The 18733-nt window shown below is 42.8% G+C and overlaps 1 protein-coding gene across 2 annotated transcripts; it reads left to right on the top strand.

Moving 5' to 3' along the window:
• The first annotated feature begins 1974 nt into the window (after positions 1-1974).
• Positions 1975-18645, top strand: LOC117141341 (lysosome membrane protein 2). 2 transcript variants are annotated; one of them, XM_033304744.1, is made up of 8 exons: positions 1975-2272; positions 9461-9725; positions 15045-15136; positions 15195-15352; positions 16484-16625; positions 16732-17445; positions 17623-17748; positions 17807-18645. In XM_033304744.1, the coding sequence occupies exons 2-8, from the start codon at positions 9470-9472 to the stop codon at positions 18188-18190; spliced, it is 1872 nt and encodes a 623-aa protein (XP_033160635.1). In that variant the 5' UTR covers positions 1975-2272; positions 9461-9469; the 3' UTR covers positions 18191-18645. The 2 variants fall into 2 exon arrangements, with proteins under 2 accessions (XP_033160635.1, XP_033160636.1); XM_033304745.1 differs by lacking the exons at positions 1975-2272; positions 9461-9725 and adding an exon at positions 14450-14521.
• The last annotated feature ends 88 nt before the right edge of the window (positions 18646-18733 follow it).

The following is an 18733-nucleotide window of genomic DNA, read 5'->3' as shown; positions in this document are numbered from 1 at the left end:
AAGTACCGAGCATGATCATGCAGTTAAGATCTTTGTCGCTGGACAATTAAATCGAACGTGCCGTTAACTAATCACCCATTTAAACCCGACTCCGTGTGACTTTGCCCGGCAAACTTGAACTTGCGATGAGTGGACATTACTGGCCTCTGTAAAAATGACTTAAGTCATTCCAGAGGCAAATTCCTCTTGCCATTCAAGTGGAGCGTCTGCCGAGGCAGTTTGAATATTTTTAATGTCCCCCGTGGCCTTTTCCGCAAAATGCTGGCAATTATAATTATAAACAATATAAGGTAAAATTTTGGTTGTCCAAAAACGACCACAACTTGTCCCATAACATGTGTCGCGGTCTTAACTTTTCGTTGTCAAATGTAAATATACTTGGATGTGCTTTAGTTTCGAGTTTCACAACTGCAATTAAGTCGTTCTTGACAACTGCAGCCTTCGGGGCTACTTGTGCTGTATATTAGATTAAAGTCTTTTGGGCCAAATAAGTGCAGTGGCATCCTTGGCCACTAACTGGGTAACTGTGTCATTTGTAAGCTGAGCGGATCTCAGTTATTTCCGACTACCCGGCTAACCAAGTTTACTGAGCACTTGAGGATTTTCGAGGGCTTTGTGCATTGTGACCCACTGGAATCGCATTGAACTGCGGGAGCACTTCCTTTGTGGCGGCAAATTGTTGTACAAAAGACCAGTTTCCGGTGCGGTCATGCTACTTAATGTGCTGAAATCTAAAGTAAGCAAACTGAGCTGTCATCTATCGTCATCAATCATCACTGGAACCGAAGCTATCCCAATGCAATATGTAAACCTCACAGATTACAGCGGATTTACTAGAGTGCCATGCTAATTAGTTGGGTGTATTTATAGCCTAAGAAAGTTGTGATTGACTCGGCCAGTTGATGTCCTTCATTCAATGGGTATATTTAGCAATTCCATTAAATTTATGACCAAGTTCTTGGCCGTAAAGCAGCCCCTATCTACATACAGGTCTCTAATTGAAGAGTTCAGATCTCGTCCGGTGAGATCAACAATAGATACTACTATACTCATGACGTCAGTGCGTGATAGCTGATTTGTATTTGTTGAATCGCTCTGAATCGACGGGAATTAGCCGTCTGGCGAGGGCAGTCAAGCCCCCGATTTGAGTTGTTTACTTAGACACATAAAAACAAGTGCGCGTCTGGAAAATTTTCCACTTCGTTTTATGGCAAATGGGGAGTTTTCACAACTATCGCCTTCAAGGTGTATAAATCGGGCTAACTATTTGAAATTAATTGAGTCTTCAATGGAATCTTCCAAATAAAATTAGACTGCACTGCAATTATAGGCTAAAATAATATTTAAATTTGTATTTAAAGTAAGTACAGAAACCTTTTTTAGAGCGAAAACATTGGCTGTATTTTTTCTCCACGCATTCGCGATCCTTGGTAAAAGGCATATCTTTCCGTGCTGTCGCACCGCATATCCCTCAGAAAAACCCCAAAAGTCGGAAATACTAAGGAAGCTATAAAACGGCGTCAAGTTCACTTAACTAGAACCACCGACGGCGATAAAAAGCGAGAAGACGCAAACAAGTAAACAAGAGAAGTAACCCATCCAAAGTACAGGTGACTCAGCATAAACGCGAAAAAACCCCCGATTCAATCAGGCCAATTACCTGTTGAGGAAAGGAAAAACTCAACCTGAGAGAAACTCACCACGGCTGCGCATGCGTTTAAGCCAATTGCCAAATTTCTGTTTCTGCTTCTGCTTCTGTTGCCTTAAATCTAAACAGCGGCTAGGATTGCAGCACTCCGGGCGAGCAGAGCGGTACGAGTATCTCACAGATACATTCAAGCGTATCTGAACGATCGGCTCGGCTTAAAAGCACTCGTACTTAGTCGGCGATCGCTGCCGAAGTCGTCGCAAGTCTGGGGGTTTTAAACAAAAACGTCTTGCCCAGACGACGGTCCATTCATGCCAGTTTTTCATTTCGACGCGTCAACTTAAAACGACACATGCTCTCGCCAGCGGCGCGATCGTCAGTAAATGCGGCTAAATAATAAATCCACAGAGTTCGACGAGTGTCTGTGCGAAGGATAATGCTAGTATGAGTTCTTAAAAGCCGAATTGCAAGAGAATAACAAATCGTAATTGGCTCAAAATCAATTGGCTCGCGGCAGTGAATATGCGAAAAGTTTACATCTGACCCAAATAGATTCCAATCGTAGTTCCACTAGCGAAAGACAAACCTTGGATTAGCCGTGCAGCCCCTGAGAATTTTCGAAACGTAAGTGACAAACGGGGCGTATGAGTTATGGCCAGAGGGCGTATGTGCAACATTCTGTGTGGTGCAAAAATTGTAAATATCAAGTGTGGTTTCATTAATTATATTTCGCGTGTCAAGTACGGAATTTTATTAATGTGCTTCTGTTAAAGGTTTCGCCGATTGGCTGTAATGTTTTCATTAACTGTCGAAGAATAAATTGTCTGCAATTTATTAAACTTGCTTAATTATTAACCCTTGACTTCAATGTACAAACTTTTATAAATTAATAAGAAAAGCAAAACATGTTTAGTGTTGTGACTGCATAATTGCATTCAAATTGAGTCGTCGAGATGTAAATTATTTTGATCAACTTTAAGCAGCTATAGGATTAATTCATTTATTGGTTGGAATTGGATTATTTCTCTTGAATTTAATTTATTCAAATATCGTGATAGAAATTGCAATTGTTCATGAACTGAATCAATTATTTATGTCCAGCAAAATCTTTAAATTCAATTTAAGAGTACTTATCTGACTTAAGCTGAAATCGAAAATATAATTGAATGCATTTCAATGATAGCTCCTGTCAACAAATAAAATTTCAATAGTGCTATATTTATATTGTTTTATTATTAACCTATCCGTTTTATCAGCGCCACGATTATATAAGCTCAAATCGGCAAACCCCTGCACCTTTTAATCGAAATGCAGTTCAATGTGCGCATTTAATTGGATTATCAACATTAACGGAGCTGTCAAAAATATCATTTTATTCGCCAGACGGGAGCAAATCAATTAAGCTGATTGCGAAAATTTCACTGGACAGCCGGCAGCCTTATCAATGGGATGTCAAAAATCTAGACTACTCAGAAAAGCCCTTGCCCAATGACTCTTGGGTTGTTTGCTTCAATTTATAAACAGTTTTGTGTGCTGTTTCTGCCTTCGCTTTTTGGCTCATTTTTGCAGTATGCAATTAAGTGTGAACATTTTGCAAGTTATGCAAAATAACGGCAATGTGGTTATGAGCGGTCATTTCTCGTATGTTTGTCTCTTGGCCAAATGCATATTTTTTGGAGTCTGCCGATCTGTTTTCGGTTTTCGGCTGGTGGGGGATTTCACAAGTATGCCACCGCAGACACGTACCGAAAACCCCACAACGATGCGTTTTCCCCACCCCTGATTAAGTTTGACCCACATGCAGGCCGAGTTCAGGTCAATGTTAAGGTGAAATTGAAATTAAAAAAAAAACACAAAGTAAGGTCACCTAGCTCTGCGTATCTCCTTTCATCGGAACTAGAGGCTTGACGTATAACATAGATCTTTCTAGTTTATGCGTCAAATCTCGCTATTGATTATTGACAAATCCGCCGCATTCACGAGTTTCTATGCCATTTGCGCAGATCTTGCAAAATGCGGTTTATGACCCCAGTGACAGCTAAATAGAAACACTTGAGGCAAATAAAAGTAATAAAAATTGAGACATTTGTGTGTGAAATGGTGTGAAATTTAGGGGTCAGTGCAAACAGTTGAGGCAGAATTTTGAAGGTCGTCTGTGTGGGGAGAGATGTCCCAAAAACCAACAATCTATGACGACATTTGGACTTAACATAAGTCTACGTAATGTGGGAAAGCTGAAAGAAGCCTTTTCCCTCGTTAAGTTGTACTAGATACAGTTTAGTGCAAATTTAGGTCTTTCAACATCCTCACCCACTCCACAAGCCCTATTTTATCACGCCACATTTCGGCTTAGCCCAATCAGTTTCACTTTCAAGTGAACCGCAGACAGCAATTTAGGCGAAATTTCCAACGCTGTCTACACCTCTGGGAGTAGAGCACTTAGTTGGGACAGCCAGCTAGTCACTCATCCCATCCAAACCCACCCAGCTATCCATCCAGTTGTCCGCCCACCGATTTGCTAGACTTAAACGTGGACACAGAAGTTGTCTTAAATTAACCGCAAGCGAAAAAATACCTTTAAGTGCAATAGACGTCACACAAAAGGCCGCTTTTGTTGCGTTGCTTTGGTGCTTTCCTAACCGTTAAATTGAAATATTGACACAAGTTTTGTGATGAGTGTACCTTCTTTTTTTTTGTGAATTTCTGATTCATTTGACCACGGCCCGGGGCAGGCACACTTGCTAATAACGCGAACATACAATATCTGGCAGATAGGTTTACATAATGAGCGGGCCATGCTCTTTAATAACCAACTGATTGGCCCCCTGATAAGACCGAGAAATTGGCAAATTGCCATTTGGCGGCTTAAAGTGCGAGAAAGCCATCAATCGCTAATTTCTGGCCGCGGGCGAGACAAGCGAGTCGGCTGGCTTATATACTATAGTGACTTAGGTCAGGATTGAAGTTGCCGGCCCACACACACTCGCGCACGACCTTGCCGGCCTTATTTCTCTGACAACCAGATCCGACCCTTCTCAAACCGAGCGAAATTGATTCATGACTCGCCGAAAAAGCCTGCTCGGAAAGGCCCTTTTGATTCAGTGGAAATTCTCAAGCGTAATTGGAGCATTTCGCGTATCGTTTCGCCAAAAAATGGCCATAAAACGTTCCCAAAAATAGACAGCGGGAGAGTGTGCGCGTATAAGTTACAACACTCGACGCAGCTGCTGCCGAGTATTGGAAAATATTTGCCAATAATTCAGCTGTTGATGGAGCGGCCAGCAACGCTTCAGTGATTGGCCACGGTTTAAGCCAAGTCTGGGACTGGGACGAGTACTGCAACTCCGTCCAGACTCCATGACGTTCGCAACAATCTTGTTAACGTTTTCTGCCGCTCTCGGGTTTGTGTGAACGCGTGTCAAATGCCGGGGCAACTAATCAAGTGATTTTGAAGATGAGAGCTCAATTAGGGCAACTCAATTGAAGAGGCAGTTATCGAACTACTGCAAAAAAGGTAACTATTATTGGGGAATCACTTGTTAGGTTGCAAGTCTGAAAGGAAAAAAATAGTTTAAAAAAATAACATCACTTACCTTAGGTTGATCCCACAATGTCAAGTTCGTTTCCTAAGTCTTTCATTTTACCTGTACGAACTCTACTTTTCACACACAACCTGCCGCATTTTCTCAATTCCTATAGCAACAATTATTTGAACATGAAGTTTAATGTTAATGTTGAATTACTTAATGCCATTTAAATTGTTTACATTGCTCGTGCAGTGTTTGCTGCTGTTGTTGTACCATTTATAGAATGATTTGTTGCGCTTGGCCTAGCTAGCTGAGCTATGAATATGCCCATGTAAATATCATATACCCATCGCTTTCGCTCCCGATGCGTTGTATCTTAATTGAGCTGAACAAAACGATGGCATAATAAAATAAAAGTTGGATGAAGTCTACTCCCCGCCAAGGAAAGTGTGGCGCTACCAAGCGGAAAGCTCTCACACAGAAAGAAATTACGTATTAACTTTAATTGGAACTTTAAGAATGGAATAAATTGCCATTCAAAAATTCCTTCGAAAGCAATATAAAATGTAATCATAATAATTAGGGTTTTACAGGCGACTTCATGTTTTTTTTCCCCGTGCACTTAGCTGTTATGCTATTGGGGGCATAGCCAAATAAATGCCCAGCCCCATGTATAGGCTGCAATTAGAGCTAAATGAGAGAGCACTTCTGGTTCGAACGGAGACTTCCGGAAAGATTTTTATGTTTATCTCAATGTCAGCAGCGGGAGAGATGAACGAACCTTTCGCATGTGAAATCGAACAAAAAGAGGCAACCCCCAGTTTCAATAATTGCATACAATTTGCCAATCAACGCGTTCCCAAAGATGCCAATTATGAAATGCCAGGCCCTTGTGTCCATGTGCTCGTCCCTTTTGTGGGCGCACCTCTTGGCCATGGCTTATGAAGCCATTCAAGTGCCTTCGGCCAAGGAGGAAAAGGAAGCAGATGATTCCAAAAAATTGATATTTTATATATGTAATAACAGCGCAGGAAAGAAAGAAAAAATAATAACGACCATAAAATTATAAAGCGTTGGCTGCCAAAAATTAAGCAGAAATTTATTAAAAATGCATAAAACAGGCCGAAATCTCGCACTCCAGCCAGCACAAACTGGATCCCTCTGCAGCTGGGGATGGTAAATGGTATTTGCGGGAAAGAGAAAAGGTGGCGCGTGACCTTCGCACTACTGAGCAAAAAGTGCACAGTAACCTGAAACTGAGGCTGTGTGAAATTATTAAATCAGCAGCCGCTTCACAGTCACAACTGCACTCCCAAGAAACCAAAACAAACAAGTGCAACAAGAGGAACGACATCGCAGACATCGGACACAGCCATTCGGATGAGGAGGAGGGGAAGCAGCCACTTCGGCCGGTTGCTACTGTTTGCAAAGAGGCAACATCGCCTCCGAATGAGTCAAGGAAAGCAGCGAACTTGAGATACACTCCACAGAAGTTAAGGAAAATATTTGGCAAGTGGTGTTTTCATATTTAGAGATTGAATAGCCAGCTAACTGGTCAAATTTAATAAATACTCTATCTGTAAGTTACAACACTATTAATTAAAAGTAAAAGAAAAACATGAGTTGGATTTACCAACAAGTTATTCCAGAATTCCCGCAGAATGCCAGTGCTTGCCCAATTTTCCTTGCCCATTTAAAGTTCACGAAGCCATAGCTAAATGTGGGTTTTTCCGAAACTGATATCCTCCCTCCCAGCGAATTCAACACAATACCCCCAAGCAGGCGCCACAGAAGGCGCAGCTCTTGACTCACACTTCGAAATGCACGCGAACAGCAGCCACATCCACAGCAGCACAACATGAACCGCAGCAAAGTGCAGCAGGTGCAAGCGGGAAGGCAGATTTTCGGCAAATGCCAACGAACGCTTTGGACGGAGTGGCTCGGTGGTGGCTCGGTGGCCAAGTGGCCTGCTGGCCAAGCAACCTACTTCTGGCGCTACTTTTGCTGCAACTGCAATCGAAAGTGAGGCTGAGCGACTGGAACTGGGACTGCGACTGGGACTGGGCATGGATATATAGATGCAAGCCATGGAATCGGGTTGGGTATCGTCGGCGTCAGCTGTTAGAAAGCTTCACTAGCCGAGCTGGACATGGTGCTCCAGTGGCGGCGAGAGGCATGTGGCAGTTGCAACACATCCAGCCAGTTGCCATATACACCTCTGGTCTGGCCGGGGATATATGGCTATTATAAAAGCGTATTTAGGTCAATCAAATTTCGCATTTGGCATTTTGAAATTTCTTTACGCAAATGCTTGTGCTATTTTTTAATGATTTTCTAGCCAGGCCAATCCAGTCCAGAGTCGCACAGTGCCGGTGTCTTATTTTCGGATTGCATAATGTGCTTATGCCAAAGAAGCCAGGTGACCGCGGCGTGGCCAATAAGTACAATAAGCGCAAAATTGTAAAAAACGTGTTTAACTCTTGCTTTTTCTCCCCCCTGATTTAACCACTTTATTTATTTTCTTCTGCTCCGGCGAGCTGGGGACTTCTTAATGGATTGGTGCTGGCCATTGAGGCGTGACTTTCGGCAAAGGAGTGTGCAACAAGGGGTTAATGGTGGGGGAGTGTCGCACCGCAAGATGATAAATAATACCTACTTCCGAATGCCGAATGTTGAATGCTGAGTTCTGAATGCTGCGCTTCGAATGAAGTCGTTATCCAGGGAACCTCGCTCGTTTCCGCATCCTTTCCCTTTGAATACCCTTGGGAAGTTGGCAAATTAAATGCGGCCTTAATTATTTTATGCTCATTAAGCGCACAGCTAAATATTTGCCCTGCCAAAATGGCAAAAAGTTAAGGCGGCGTCTCTTGGCCCAAAGCAGTTTACAATCTGGATGCAATTAAAAGAGATACGCAAAAAACAACGCAAAACAAAGTACGAAATGGTATAAATGTCATTAATTGGGTTTAAATATTGTTGTTTTCTTATTTTTTGCCTGTATCCAACTTTACACAACTTTGTTCATAAACCAAAATCGCTCAATTGTGACAGCCGTTTAACTAACATTTCAGTTATGTCAGAAGTCAATTAAAAATAATTTGCCCTCACTTGAGATGCGGCTTAAATGAAAATCTTGGTAAATGACCAAATGAGTAATGAGCTCACACTCGGAGCGACAGAAATAGAGTTGAGAGTCCACTTTAATCATAAGTCCAGGTATGCAAAGTTCGTTGCCTCAGTCATTTGTTTTTTTCCGCACTTTGCATAGATATATTCTGCTTTTCACAATAAAAATCCAAGTGTCACCGCGATTGAACTTGATTATTGATCATGTGCAGTGAGTACAATTCCCCTTTGGCCGAGATCATAACACTTTCCAGGCTTCGCCCATAGTTTTCATTTTATTATTTTATTTATTACCATGTATTAGCATTTTTCGAATGAAAAATAATGGCAAGGGATTAACAAAACACATAAAAATAATTGGTCGAACATTTCAGCATGGAGCAATTAGCCAAATAGATTTATGGAATATTTATGCAAATTCGAGGCTTTTTAAAGGGATGCTATTCAATTTGGGCAGTAATTCAAATTATAGTACAATCAATATTATCAATAAGTATTAATTATTTGAAATTTCCTTAGCATAAACTAATCAAAAAATAATTTTTATTTGTACTTTTTAAGTAGCTTGTGATATGATTTGATCACGTGCATTGACCTGAGTTTGATTCCGCATTGCCTGATTAATACACTAAGATCGAACTGAGATCTTCACGTTTTCCTGGACCCACTGATAGATTCCATTCGATTTTCTACATTTTCAATTAGTAAGCGAATGAAACTGTGCCGGTAGCCAGTGGCTGCTGGCCAATTAGCATATTGTCTGTGGCTTAAGGTAACGACCTGCCAGCGGAGAGGGTTCCCCGGCACTCACGTAGCGAGTGACAAATGTATTTACGCCATGGAGCATTTATCAGCCACCGGGCTAATAAAAACATATATTATTATACTGTTGTAACTGAATTTATGGCACGATTCATTGCGGTTTCAGTAGGTCCGCTTGAAAATGCAGCTAATCGCAGCCAAATCTTTGAAGGAGTATGCCAAGGCCAGGTTCTACAAATTCTTCGCGTCTCCAGTTTAGTCAAACGACCCCAGGAAACACTTGACCGACACGGCAGGCCATTTAAATTATAATTGCCTTCCATAAATATGTTGTTGTCCCCTAGTCGCCGCTGAACTAATCCACCTCAACCGCTTTTATTGCTACTATCTCCGATAGACTTGAATTATGGGCTTGGAAAAACATTACCTGCGATATGGACGCACCGCTAGAGATCACCTCCTTGACTGGGCCACTTGTGGGCGTGGTCGACGACAGCAGCAACAGCAGCAACTGCAACAGCAGCATCCGCAGCAGCAGCAGCAACCACATGCACAGCCATCACAGGGGTCAACTGCCACGGGGCGGAGGTCCCGCCCCCATGTGACACACAGGGGAACGCCGCTCTCCATGCTGATATCAAATGGAGTTAGGATTAGCAATAGTAAGTACAACCCACTTAATTACACCGCCAAATATGCCAGTCATCCCAGTGAATACAAATAATGGATGCATAAACAAGGCGTATCTGAATGCAAAAACAATTAGTACATTAATTTCAGCATGGGGCACATCATCAATAAGAGTTACGGAAAATTTTTTTAAGAAATAGTAAAAACATATAAGAACTCTTTGAGTATAATCACCATTTTAGGAATTTTCCCATACTATTTGGACAGGCTTTCCCGAAAAGGAAATGCCTTGACTGACAGATTCTTATCACCTTCGTCAAATAACAAGAAAATCGAATTAAAGAAAAATGTTATTAAACACTCAATTAGCTAACTAAAGTCAATATCAACTGCCAAATTGGTCAGAAGCCTGTTGAGTTGGCTGAAAGCAAAGACCAAACCCACACTAGCGAATTGACAGATTGAAAAAATACCGCAAAATGCTGTATACGAAACTGGTCATCCAAGAACTGCAGCCGAAAAATTGAAAAACGAGTCTTTGGCCGATAGGAAAAACCAAGAGGCAATAAGAAATAAGCCCGAAAAATCAAAACAAAAAATCAAAACAATTTAGAGGTAGACTTGAAAACGAAAAGTCGAAAACAGCTTAACTGAGCAGCCAACTAAGCGCAGATGTAAATCAAGGAAACACACAGACACGAACTCTAGTTTTTCAATTCAAACGGAGACTGTAGCGTTCTATGCAATGGCCGACATTGCGTATACGCCGAGTGAGCCAAGACAAGCCAAGCCAGCTAGGCTTAGTTAGTCGAAGGCAGCCAAGTGTGCAAACAGCCAGCCAGCTAGCAAACAGTAACTAGTAACCATGGCCAAGAACATTCGCCAGAGAGGGACGGCAGCTATCTGAACTTGGCTTAGACTGGAGCCCAGGCTCCGTTTGTTTACGTTTCGCTTTTCACAATTTTTTGGTTGAATTTTTGTGTTTTCTGGTTTCGGTTTCACTTCGTTTTCGAGGCATTTTCGATTGTCGCTTATATAGAATTATATTTTAAGCGTTTTGCACTTGACTATTGGCCTGGCTTTATTGCCATGTTGGCCAAGTGCCTTGCTATTGCTATTGGACTTCTAGGGGATGCTGCTTGGCCAGGGGCAATTATGGGTACTTCTGTGGGACGTGACGATCACCGAAGGATTTATCTGAGATGTATCTATACGATTAAAGGCCAAAATAGTAAAGCTTTTAATTGGCCTCTATACTCAATGTGAGAGATGCTGTCTGGCTGTCTTACTTCTTACTGAGGAAGCTAGCTGATTTCCCTTGGGCAATTCTATTGCAAAGTCTGAGCATAACAAACAACCAACAAGCACAAGCAGTATTAAAAACAGAAAATTGGCAATTGAAAACTATGTGGCCAGCAATACTAGCCACTTTTAACTGCCAAATACTCGGACTTGCGAAGACCAATACCAGCAACTAGCCACGAGCTCATTCAAAGCAAATATGAAAATGTTGCCAAATCAATGGGTAAGACATTTAGGGAGGGGATGGGGGGAAATTACCACACCGAAAGCAATTGAACTTGATGCTAACAATACTTCCACATATGTGCATTACAAAGTCTTCATTAATGTAATATATAATATTGATCCAAGTGATTCTTGCAATTAGTAGTTTTTCTCCATTAAATAACTTCGCTAGTATTTCTCCCTGTGCAGCTGAGGCTGCAAAACAGTGAATGAGCGTTGAAATTGAGTGAACGAGTGGGTTCCGAGTGGATTCAAGGGGCCAGTGATAGCGACAGTGAGTTGAGTGCTGGCGAGTGCGAAATCAAGTAGCCGCCGTGGATGCCGTGTGGATTGGGAGAGTGAGCGTGAATAAACACATGCAGGTTGCTTATGGCCAATTCTATGTCTTGAGGGGGGAGGGGGCTGCTATAGACGCGGGCGGCGCGGTTTTGCCCGTTTGTTTGGCCGGCTCAAACAGAAACAGGCGCGATGGTTGCAGTCGATGCAGTGGCTCAAGTGCCGAAGAAGAAGAGTTCCCGAATGCAGCGGACTCTTTGGCAACACCGAATCACGTCTGCGAGCGGAGTGTGCTTTGCGATTATATAACCAGATGCTGGCATTAAGGCCTGGCCAAGATCGTGCCTCAGCTTCGGCTGCTCTGCGTTGGAATTTTTAAGATGTTGACACAGAATGCAGTCAACCAGAAGCCAAAATAAATATAATGTTTGAAAAGCGCTTAAATATTGAATACTAAATATTTTAAAATTGAAAATGTCAACGCAAAACCTATAACCTTCCCATAAAGGAAGCGTATAGGAAGTCTGAGAAAAATAAATTCGCCAGTTAAATTTCAATCTTGCCATATTAATCTAAATGGGGTCATCAATTACATTTCGAGTGGAAATGCCAGTTCACTTTCCATTCTGGGTTTCTCCCCAGGATTTCCGCTACGAGCCTTCGCAGTGCTTCCCTTTCATCTCGGTGCGAACTTTCCAGATCCAGTTCCTAACCTTCGGCCGGCCCATCTCTTCATGGGTCCTTATCCCGGCCGAGAATCAGTTGTAAATGCTTTAATTAAGGGCCGAAACGCGATAACTTAAATGCAAAACTGCGCGAAGGCACGTCTCGGTGGCAGAAAACCGGTTGAGATGTGTTTTTTTTCGTGGGACATGCCCATAGCCATTGCCCTTTGTTTCGGCTAATTGGCCAGTGCTGGCCACTAAGGGATCTCCAATATATGTACATGGCATGCGGATAGAAGATCGGCGGAGGAGATGCGGTCACGTGATGCAAATTGTGAGGCGTACGAGGAAGTGATCTCGGACCGCCAGGAATTGCCATTATTTGCTTAAACAAAAGTCTTTACATGGCCATAAAGATTTCGGGGGAGGGGCAGCCGGATCAGGTCTTGGATTATTGTGATTCGCACGGCACGTTCTTAGGCGAAATCTCGGCTCGATTGTCTCGGACATTGCAACTGTTTAGCTCCATTGTTAATGGACTACAGTATGGTATTGTCTATGCGGGTCTAGAAACTGTCTATTGAAATGGTATATGACCAGCACGCTTTGTTGCCTTTTCGCCGCCACTTTTGTTGGCCAAGAGCTGCGAAGCAGCTGCAGCTTTACGGCCGGTAATTGTGAGCGTTAATTTTAACAGGCAATTGGGAAACTTGCGTTTATTCTTTTTCGCCTTTTTTCCTCTGTTTTTTGGGGCCAAGCTTCGAGCGAAACAACAAATAAAAGCAGCTTGCACAGACCTCCCAGCCGGCAAATGTTTCACTTAGGCCTCCCAGCTAATATTACTGACCATTTAAATTGTCTCATTTAAACAGTTTGAAAGTCAACGGCAATTGCAGAGCTCTTAGATTTTCTCGCTTTTCTCGGTGTTTTTTTTTTTTCAAAGCGTTTGTGCGTGGTTTTTGGCTGGCTGTCGAGTTTAGAAGCTTGAAAATATGAGAATCGCGTGCTCAGCTGTAATTTTCAAAAGAAACGAGCATATGACACCAGCGGCCAAATCCAATTGAAGCAGAGGCGCACAGAAAAGGGGTATAAAATAACCCGGTATAAATGCAAGACCCCTCCCAAGAAAACATAACTCAAAACAGAAATATTCGAGTAGTAGTAACAGTGCTCACTTTGCGATCAGCATAATTGTCAACAGTCGTCGTTCGCTGACGTATCAATTGTGTGCCAAATGTTTAGTGACCATATCGCTGCGGCTATATGCCTATATGCCTACATACTACAATGTATATGGCTATATGTATCTTCCCATCGGGCCGAGAAAACCCGATTCGCAATAGCCGTTCGATTGCAGTAACATTATGGCTTTGGAGAACTGAGGAGCCGAATAAAGCCTTCCGTTGAGACACTGTCTTCCCTTGACCTTGGGCTCCGAAATGTTATGTGCCTCGTTTTATGACACTTGTTGTCGCTTTTTTTGGCTTTTTACTTCACTCTCCTTTTTTGCGTAACTTTCTCTGGGACAGAGTTTGTGATCGTCGAGCTCTTCAGGGTCAGTGGAACACGAGGCAGAGCAGAGCCGAGCAGAGAAGCCGCCTCAACTTTGCCGGCCAAAAAGTGATTCAATGCACATACTTCCATAATCCGGCTATGTTTTGACAGCAAGTAATGCACCCATATGGAAAATATGGGCTTAATGAGTTCCAAGCTGATTTATGGCATTCACGGACTAGATTTCTGCATCCAAGTGCATTTTTACTAACTCTAACACTCGAACTTTTTAATAAATTTATTTATAGGCAGACCATGCAATCTGATTTGCATGCCAATGTAAAATAGTGAGTTAAAAAATATTTTACAAATTGAGTTTAAAACTGGTTAATCTTAGTAATAGTAAATAATACGATATAATTTATTATCCCTGCTGCTTATTCGGTGTAGAGTATTTCTGGATTCGTCTTCCCCAATGGAGTTCCTTCCCTTTTCACTTATTTTTTCGACCTTATCGCTGACGTCGCAGCTTTTGACTCAGTGACCTGCAAAATCGAAGCTGCTTTTTATAAGATAATAAATAATAAATAAAATTGACATTTATGTTGTTTCAAAACGCTTCACCTTGCACTTTTTCGGGGCGGCGGCACTTTTTGGCGAAACCTGATAGCGAAAACGCTTTTTCTCGATCGGATCGGCGTGGCGATCAGTTCGTTGACTGATCGCCGCAAGTACAGAAAAACCCTTGAAAATACTCAGAACCCGTTGGCATTGCATGCCCATCATCTTCATCATCTCAGCGGATTCATCAGATTCGTCAACCGAGATGCTGCTGGCCACGCCCACCGCCTCGAAATGCCAGCAAGGTGATGTTGATATTGATGCTGCGGACGTCCAATGTCCAGAGACTAAGTGCATGGGCCAATTAACATTGCATCGGCCGAGATTAAGTTTCAATTAGTGATAACAGAGGGTCGTAAATTTTGGCAGCTGTCATACGTGAATATGCTGCATGTCCGCTGGCGATAAGTCGGCCAAGATCGCGATTGACTGCCCACGAGATGGCGAATTCGAGTGTTGACCATTGTAATTGCATGTGACATCCGTGAAATGCACCGTGAAATTCGCAAATAATTTTGTTTTATTTACCTTACGAAATTGCACGAAAAAGCGGCATTAAAAAGGAATATGAAAAGCTGCACTTCAGGGGGTAATTTGCGTCATTATTCAGTCAACAAAACTGGGTTATATAACTCCGAGCATTTTGCTCTGCTTTCTAGGACTATCCAAATGGTATTTAATGATAGCACTTAGCTAAGTCAAGCTGCAATACTTTAATTTCCACTTACCCAGCAAAATAATAACTTCTCGTTTCTTCTCTCTTTCCAGATAGACTAGCTGTGATAATTATTGGGATAATTACTTTAATCTTAGGCATTATTTTATCCTCCATGCCCTGGCTGGATTATTTTATACTAAAGGTAAGTTCTTCGGAAATCCAAGCTCCAGATGCAGGAATTAACTAGCTTAAAACTATAGAACTTAAGGCTGTGGAATGATACACTGAGCTATCACTATTGGCAAAGGCCTGGCGTCATCCGACTGACCAAGCTGTACATCTACAATGTCACCAATCCGGATGGATTCCTCCGAGGGGAAAAGCCGCACCTGCAAGAAGTTGGTCCTTTTGTGTACAGGTAAGCCAAGCAGCTGCCGTATTTTGGCCATAAATCTCGGCAATTGAAACATTCGTTACGCCTTCTCTGACACCTCGGGCTGGAAAACCTTTTAGCATAGATAAATTTCCACGGCGGCTTTGGCACAGCACTCCGATTGGTCATGGTTTGCTGGGAAGTCAATGTCTTAATACCTGTAATTAGAATCGCAAGTGGCTAAAAGCAATTCAAGTGGCTAAAAATATTAGCTACGCTAACGGTCAGTGGTTAACTTATTGAACTTCCAGAAGGGATAATTAGGGGCTTAGGAAGTGATACCTGATTTATTTCCTTGGCTCTTAGACTACTGAACTGCGAATTCAGCACTTCGCTGTTAGCTGGAAAATAATTATAGCGGGGAAGTTTTCAAAACTAATGCAAGAGTTACAAAGTTCTACTTTTTGTTTTGGCCTTTCAAATGTCGCAGTTTGAGTTCCTTTATTATGGGTGTAAAAAAGTAACTCTACTCTGTTAGCTATCCTATTAATCACTTAAGCAACTGGGGCTTATCAAGATCAGATTAAACAAAGCGTGGGCATTTGCCACGGCTATGTGCAAACAATTGAATTATCTCTTCGGATTTTAACACCCAATCAAACTGGCCAACAGCCGTGAGCGGCCGTGCAATTAGTTGGCCAATTAAACCATGAGCTCACAGCTCTTGAAGGCGAGTTTCCGCTGATCGAGATTACAACATCTAGAGCTCGTGCAAATGTAATGCAATGTTTAATAATAGGCCTCCGTATGGACAGCCCTCACTGAACCCGTTTAAATGAAGGATAACCCGAGAGGGTTCGGTTCAAAGTGATCAATCATTCAATCAATGCTTCACAAGCTTAGAGTTTCATTGGCTACGGGAATCTCGGCTGGTGATGATAGGTTCAAATTGTGGCCGTAATGACAATCGAGGCCCAAAGTGCCCGTCATTCGCTGCCACTTTTTATGTTGGTTTCGACTCGTTTTGCTTTTTGCTTTTCCCCGGCCGAAACTGAACTTGACATTCAATTGCTTGGCTTTTTGTTGGCCGCCCCTGACTTTGGACCACGAATCCGAGTCCGCAGCACGTGCCGATTAATGATAAGACATTGTTTTCTCTTTCCCCGCTTTTTACAGGGAAGACATGCAGAAGGTGAATGTCAAGTTTCACGAGAATAACTACACCGTGTCATATCAGCATAAGAAGATACTGCAATTTGTTCCTGAACTGAGTATTGATAAGGACACGCCCATAACCACGCCCAACATTCCCCTGCTGGTAAGGATATGAAGTATTTCATGGCTTCATTCATGGCAACCACTGTTCCCTATATATTTTCTAATGAAAAGCATTAGCATGACTAATATGAAATACATTTTTAAAGACCCTCACCAGTCTCAGCCCGAAGCTGGGATATCTCCTGTCCAAGACCATTTCCGTAGTGGTAACGGCTGCTCAATTCAAGCCCTTCATCAACGTCACCGCCGAGCAGCTGGCCTTTGGCTACGATGACGCGCTGGTGAGCTTGGCCCACAGGTTTTATCCGAAGCACATGAGACCGATGGAGAGGATGGGTCTGCTCCTGGGCCGCAATGGCACCCTCACCGAGGTGTCCTCCGTTAAGACGGGCATGGACAGCATGGACCAGTTCGGCTACATAGACCAGCTGAATGGACTGGATCACCTGCCGCACTGGAATGAGCCTCCGTGCACCAGTATTGCTGGATCGGAGGGATCCTTCTTTCCGCCGCGGGAACTCACAAAATCGGAGGTGGTTCATATATACGACAAGGATTTGTGCAGGATTATCCCACTGAAGTATGTGGAGAGCTTGGAGAAGGATGGCATAGCGGCGGATCTGTTCCGGCTGCCCAATAATTCCTACGGAGATTCCGCCCACAATCCGGAGAACAAGTGCTACGATACCAGCGAATATGAGCCCATTCAGGGTCTCCAGAACATCAGTCCATGCCAATATGGCGCCCCCGTTTACATTTCCAATCCGCACTTCTTTGAATCCCACCCAGATCTTCTCAATTCCGTGGAAGGCCTAAAGCCAGAGCGTGAGAAGCACGAAACCTACTTCAAAATACAGCCGGTGAGTGAACATAATAATAAATAATAATAATGATAATACTATATAATAAACTTTAAGTATAAAAGTCACCTTAATAATGTGAGCCCTAGCATGTGCTTACGTAGTTTAATTTGTATCTTATATGAAGCTCGTGTTTTTCCGCATCGCTGTTCTAATTTAATGTCTGTTCTGTCTTAGAAACTTGGAGTTCCACTGGAGGGTAAAGTGCGGATACAGCTGAATCTTAAAGTGACACGTGCCAAGGACGTCTATCCAGTGCGTGATTTTCGAGACTTTGTCTTTCCGGTCATGTGGCTGGAAGAGGTGAGCCATCAAATGCCAGAATACACCCAGAAACCCCATTAAACTGCCAACTTTATAGGGCATCTCTGAGCTGACACCCGCCATCAAGCGCTGGATTTATTTGGGCACAGTTGTAGCCCCGAGTGCCGTGCCCATCGGATCCTACCTGATGATCCTGGGCGGAGCCTTTGCCATTATCTTCAGCTTCGTGAGAGCCTACCAGAACTTTATGTTCGCCCAGGACCCCACGCTGGAGATCCTCGAGATGGGCAGGAGGTCCTTGAGACGGGGCAGCAGTTTCATAGCCCATCAGCAGCACAGGCTGCTCGTTCATCATCGGGACAGCTACTCCCTGCTGCGACATGGACCCATGGCCACCTGTTTGGGGGAGGGGAACAGGGAGGACGACGCGCAGCCCATCATCGATGGCAGCCTCAGTGCCGGAATCGGTCAGGAGTCGTAGTTGCGGATATAGACGTACAACTAGATCCTTAAGGTGTGAATGCTCGAGTCTGCGAGAGTGTGTGTGTGTCTGCGAGGAGTTAATCTTAGTTTCGTTCTGGCCAAATTCGTGGCATATACTTGACGTTCTTGCCACTGCATATGCATTACCATTACTCAGTTTCCACATCGAACCAATCAATCATATTCATCTTGCTGCTACCAACGCCAAACGGGTTTGCTAGTAACTTGTATCGTGTATCGTAGATAGACGTATGAATTTGTACACATTTTTGTCACTGGAATGCTACAAATAATTCACTAGTCAATGATTACAATGTGAAAAATGCAAGCACTCATTTCTAGTTTTGATAGCTGTTAGTTAAGATAGTCGTAGACCTTAATTATATTGTATGTATTTGTTAAATAATGTTTAGGCAGAGGATGTACGAAATTATGAAATATAAATGAGAACTTTATAATTTTAAACAAATTTTTTGATTGCCCTTCGGGGAGCTGGCTTAACTTTTTTCAAATTAATCCTTTTTCGCTTGAGCTCTCGTAT

This window comes from Drosophila mauritiana, chromosome 3L (assembly GCF_004382145.1).
Source record: "Drosophila mauritiana strain mau12 chromosome 3L, ASM438214v1, whole genome shotgun sequence".
In the NCBI taxonomy this organism is placed as follows: domain Eukaryota; kingdom Metazoa; phylum Arthropoda; class Insecta; order Diptera; family Drosophilidae; genus Drosophila; species Drosophila mauritiana.
The sequence above is the reverse complement of the archived record's forward strand: the minus strand, read 5'-3'. Positions and strand labels throughout refer to the sequence as shown.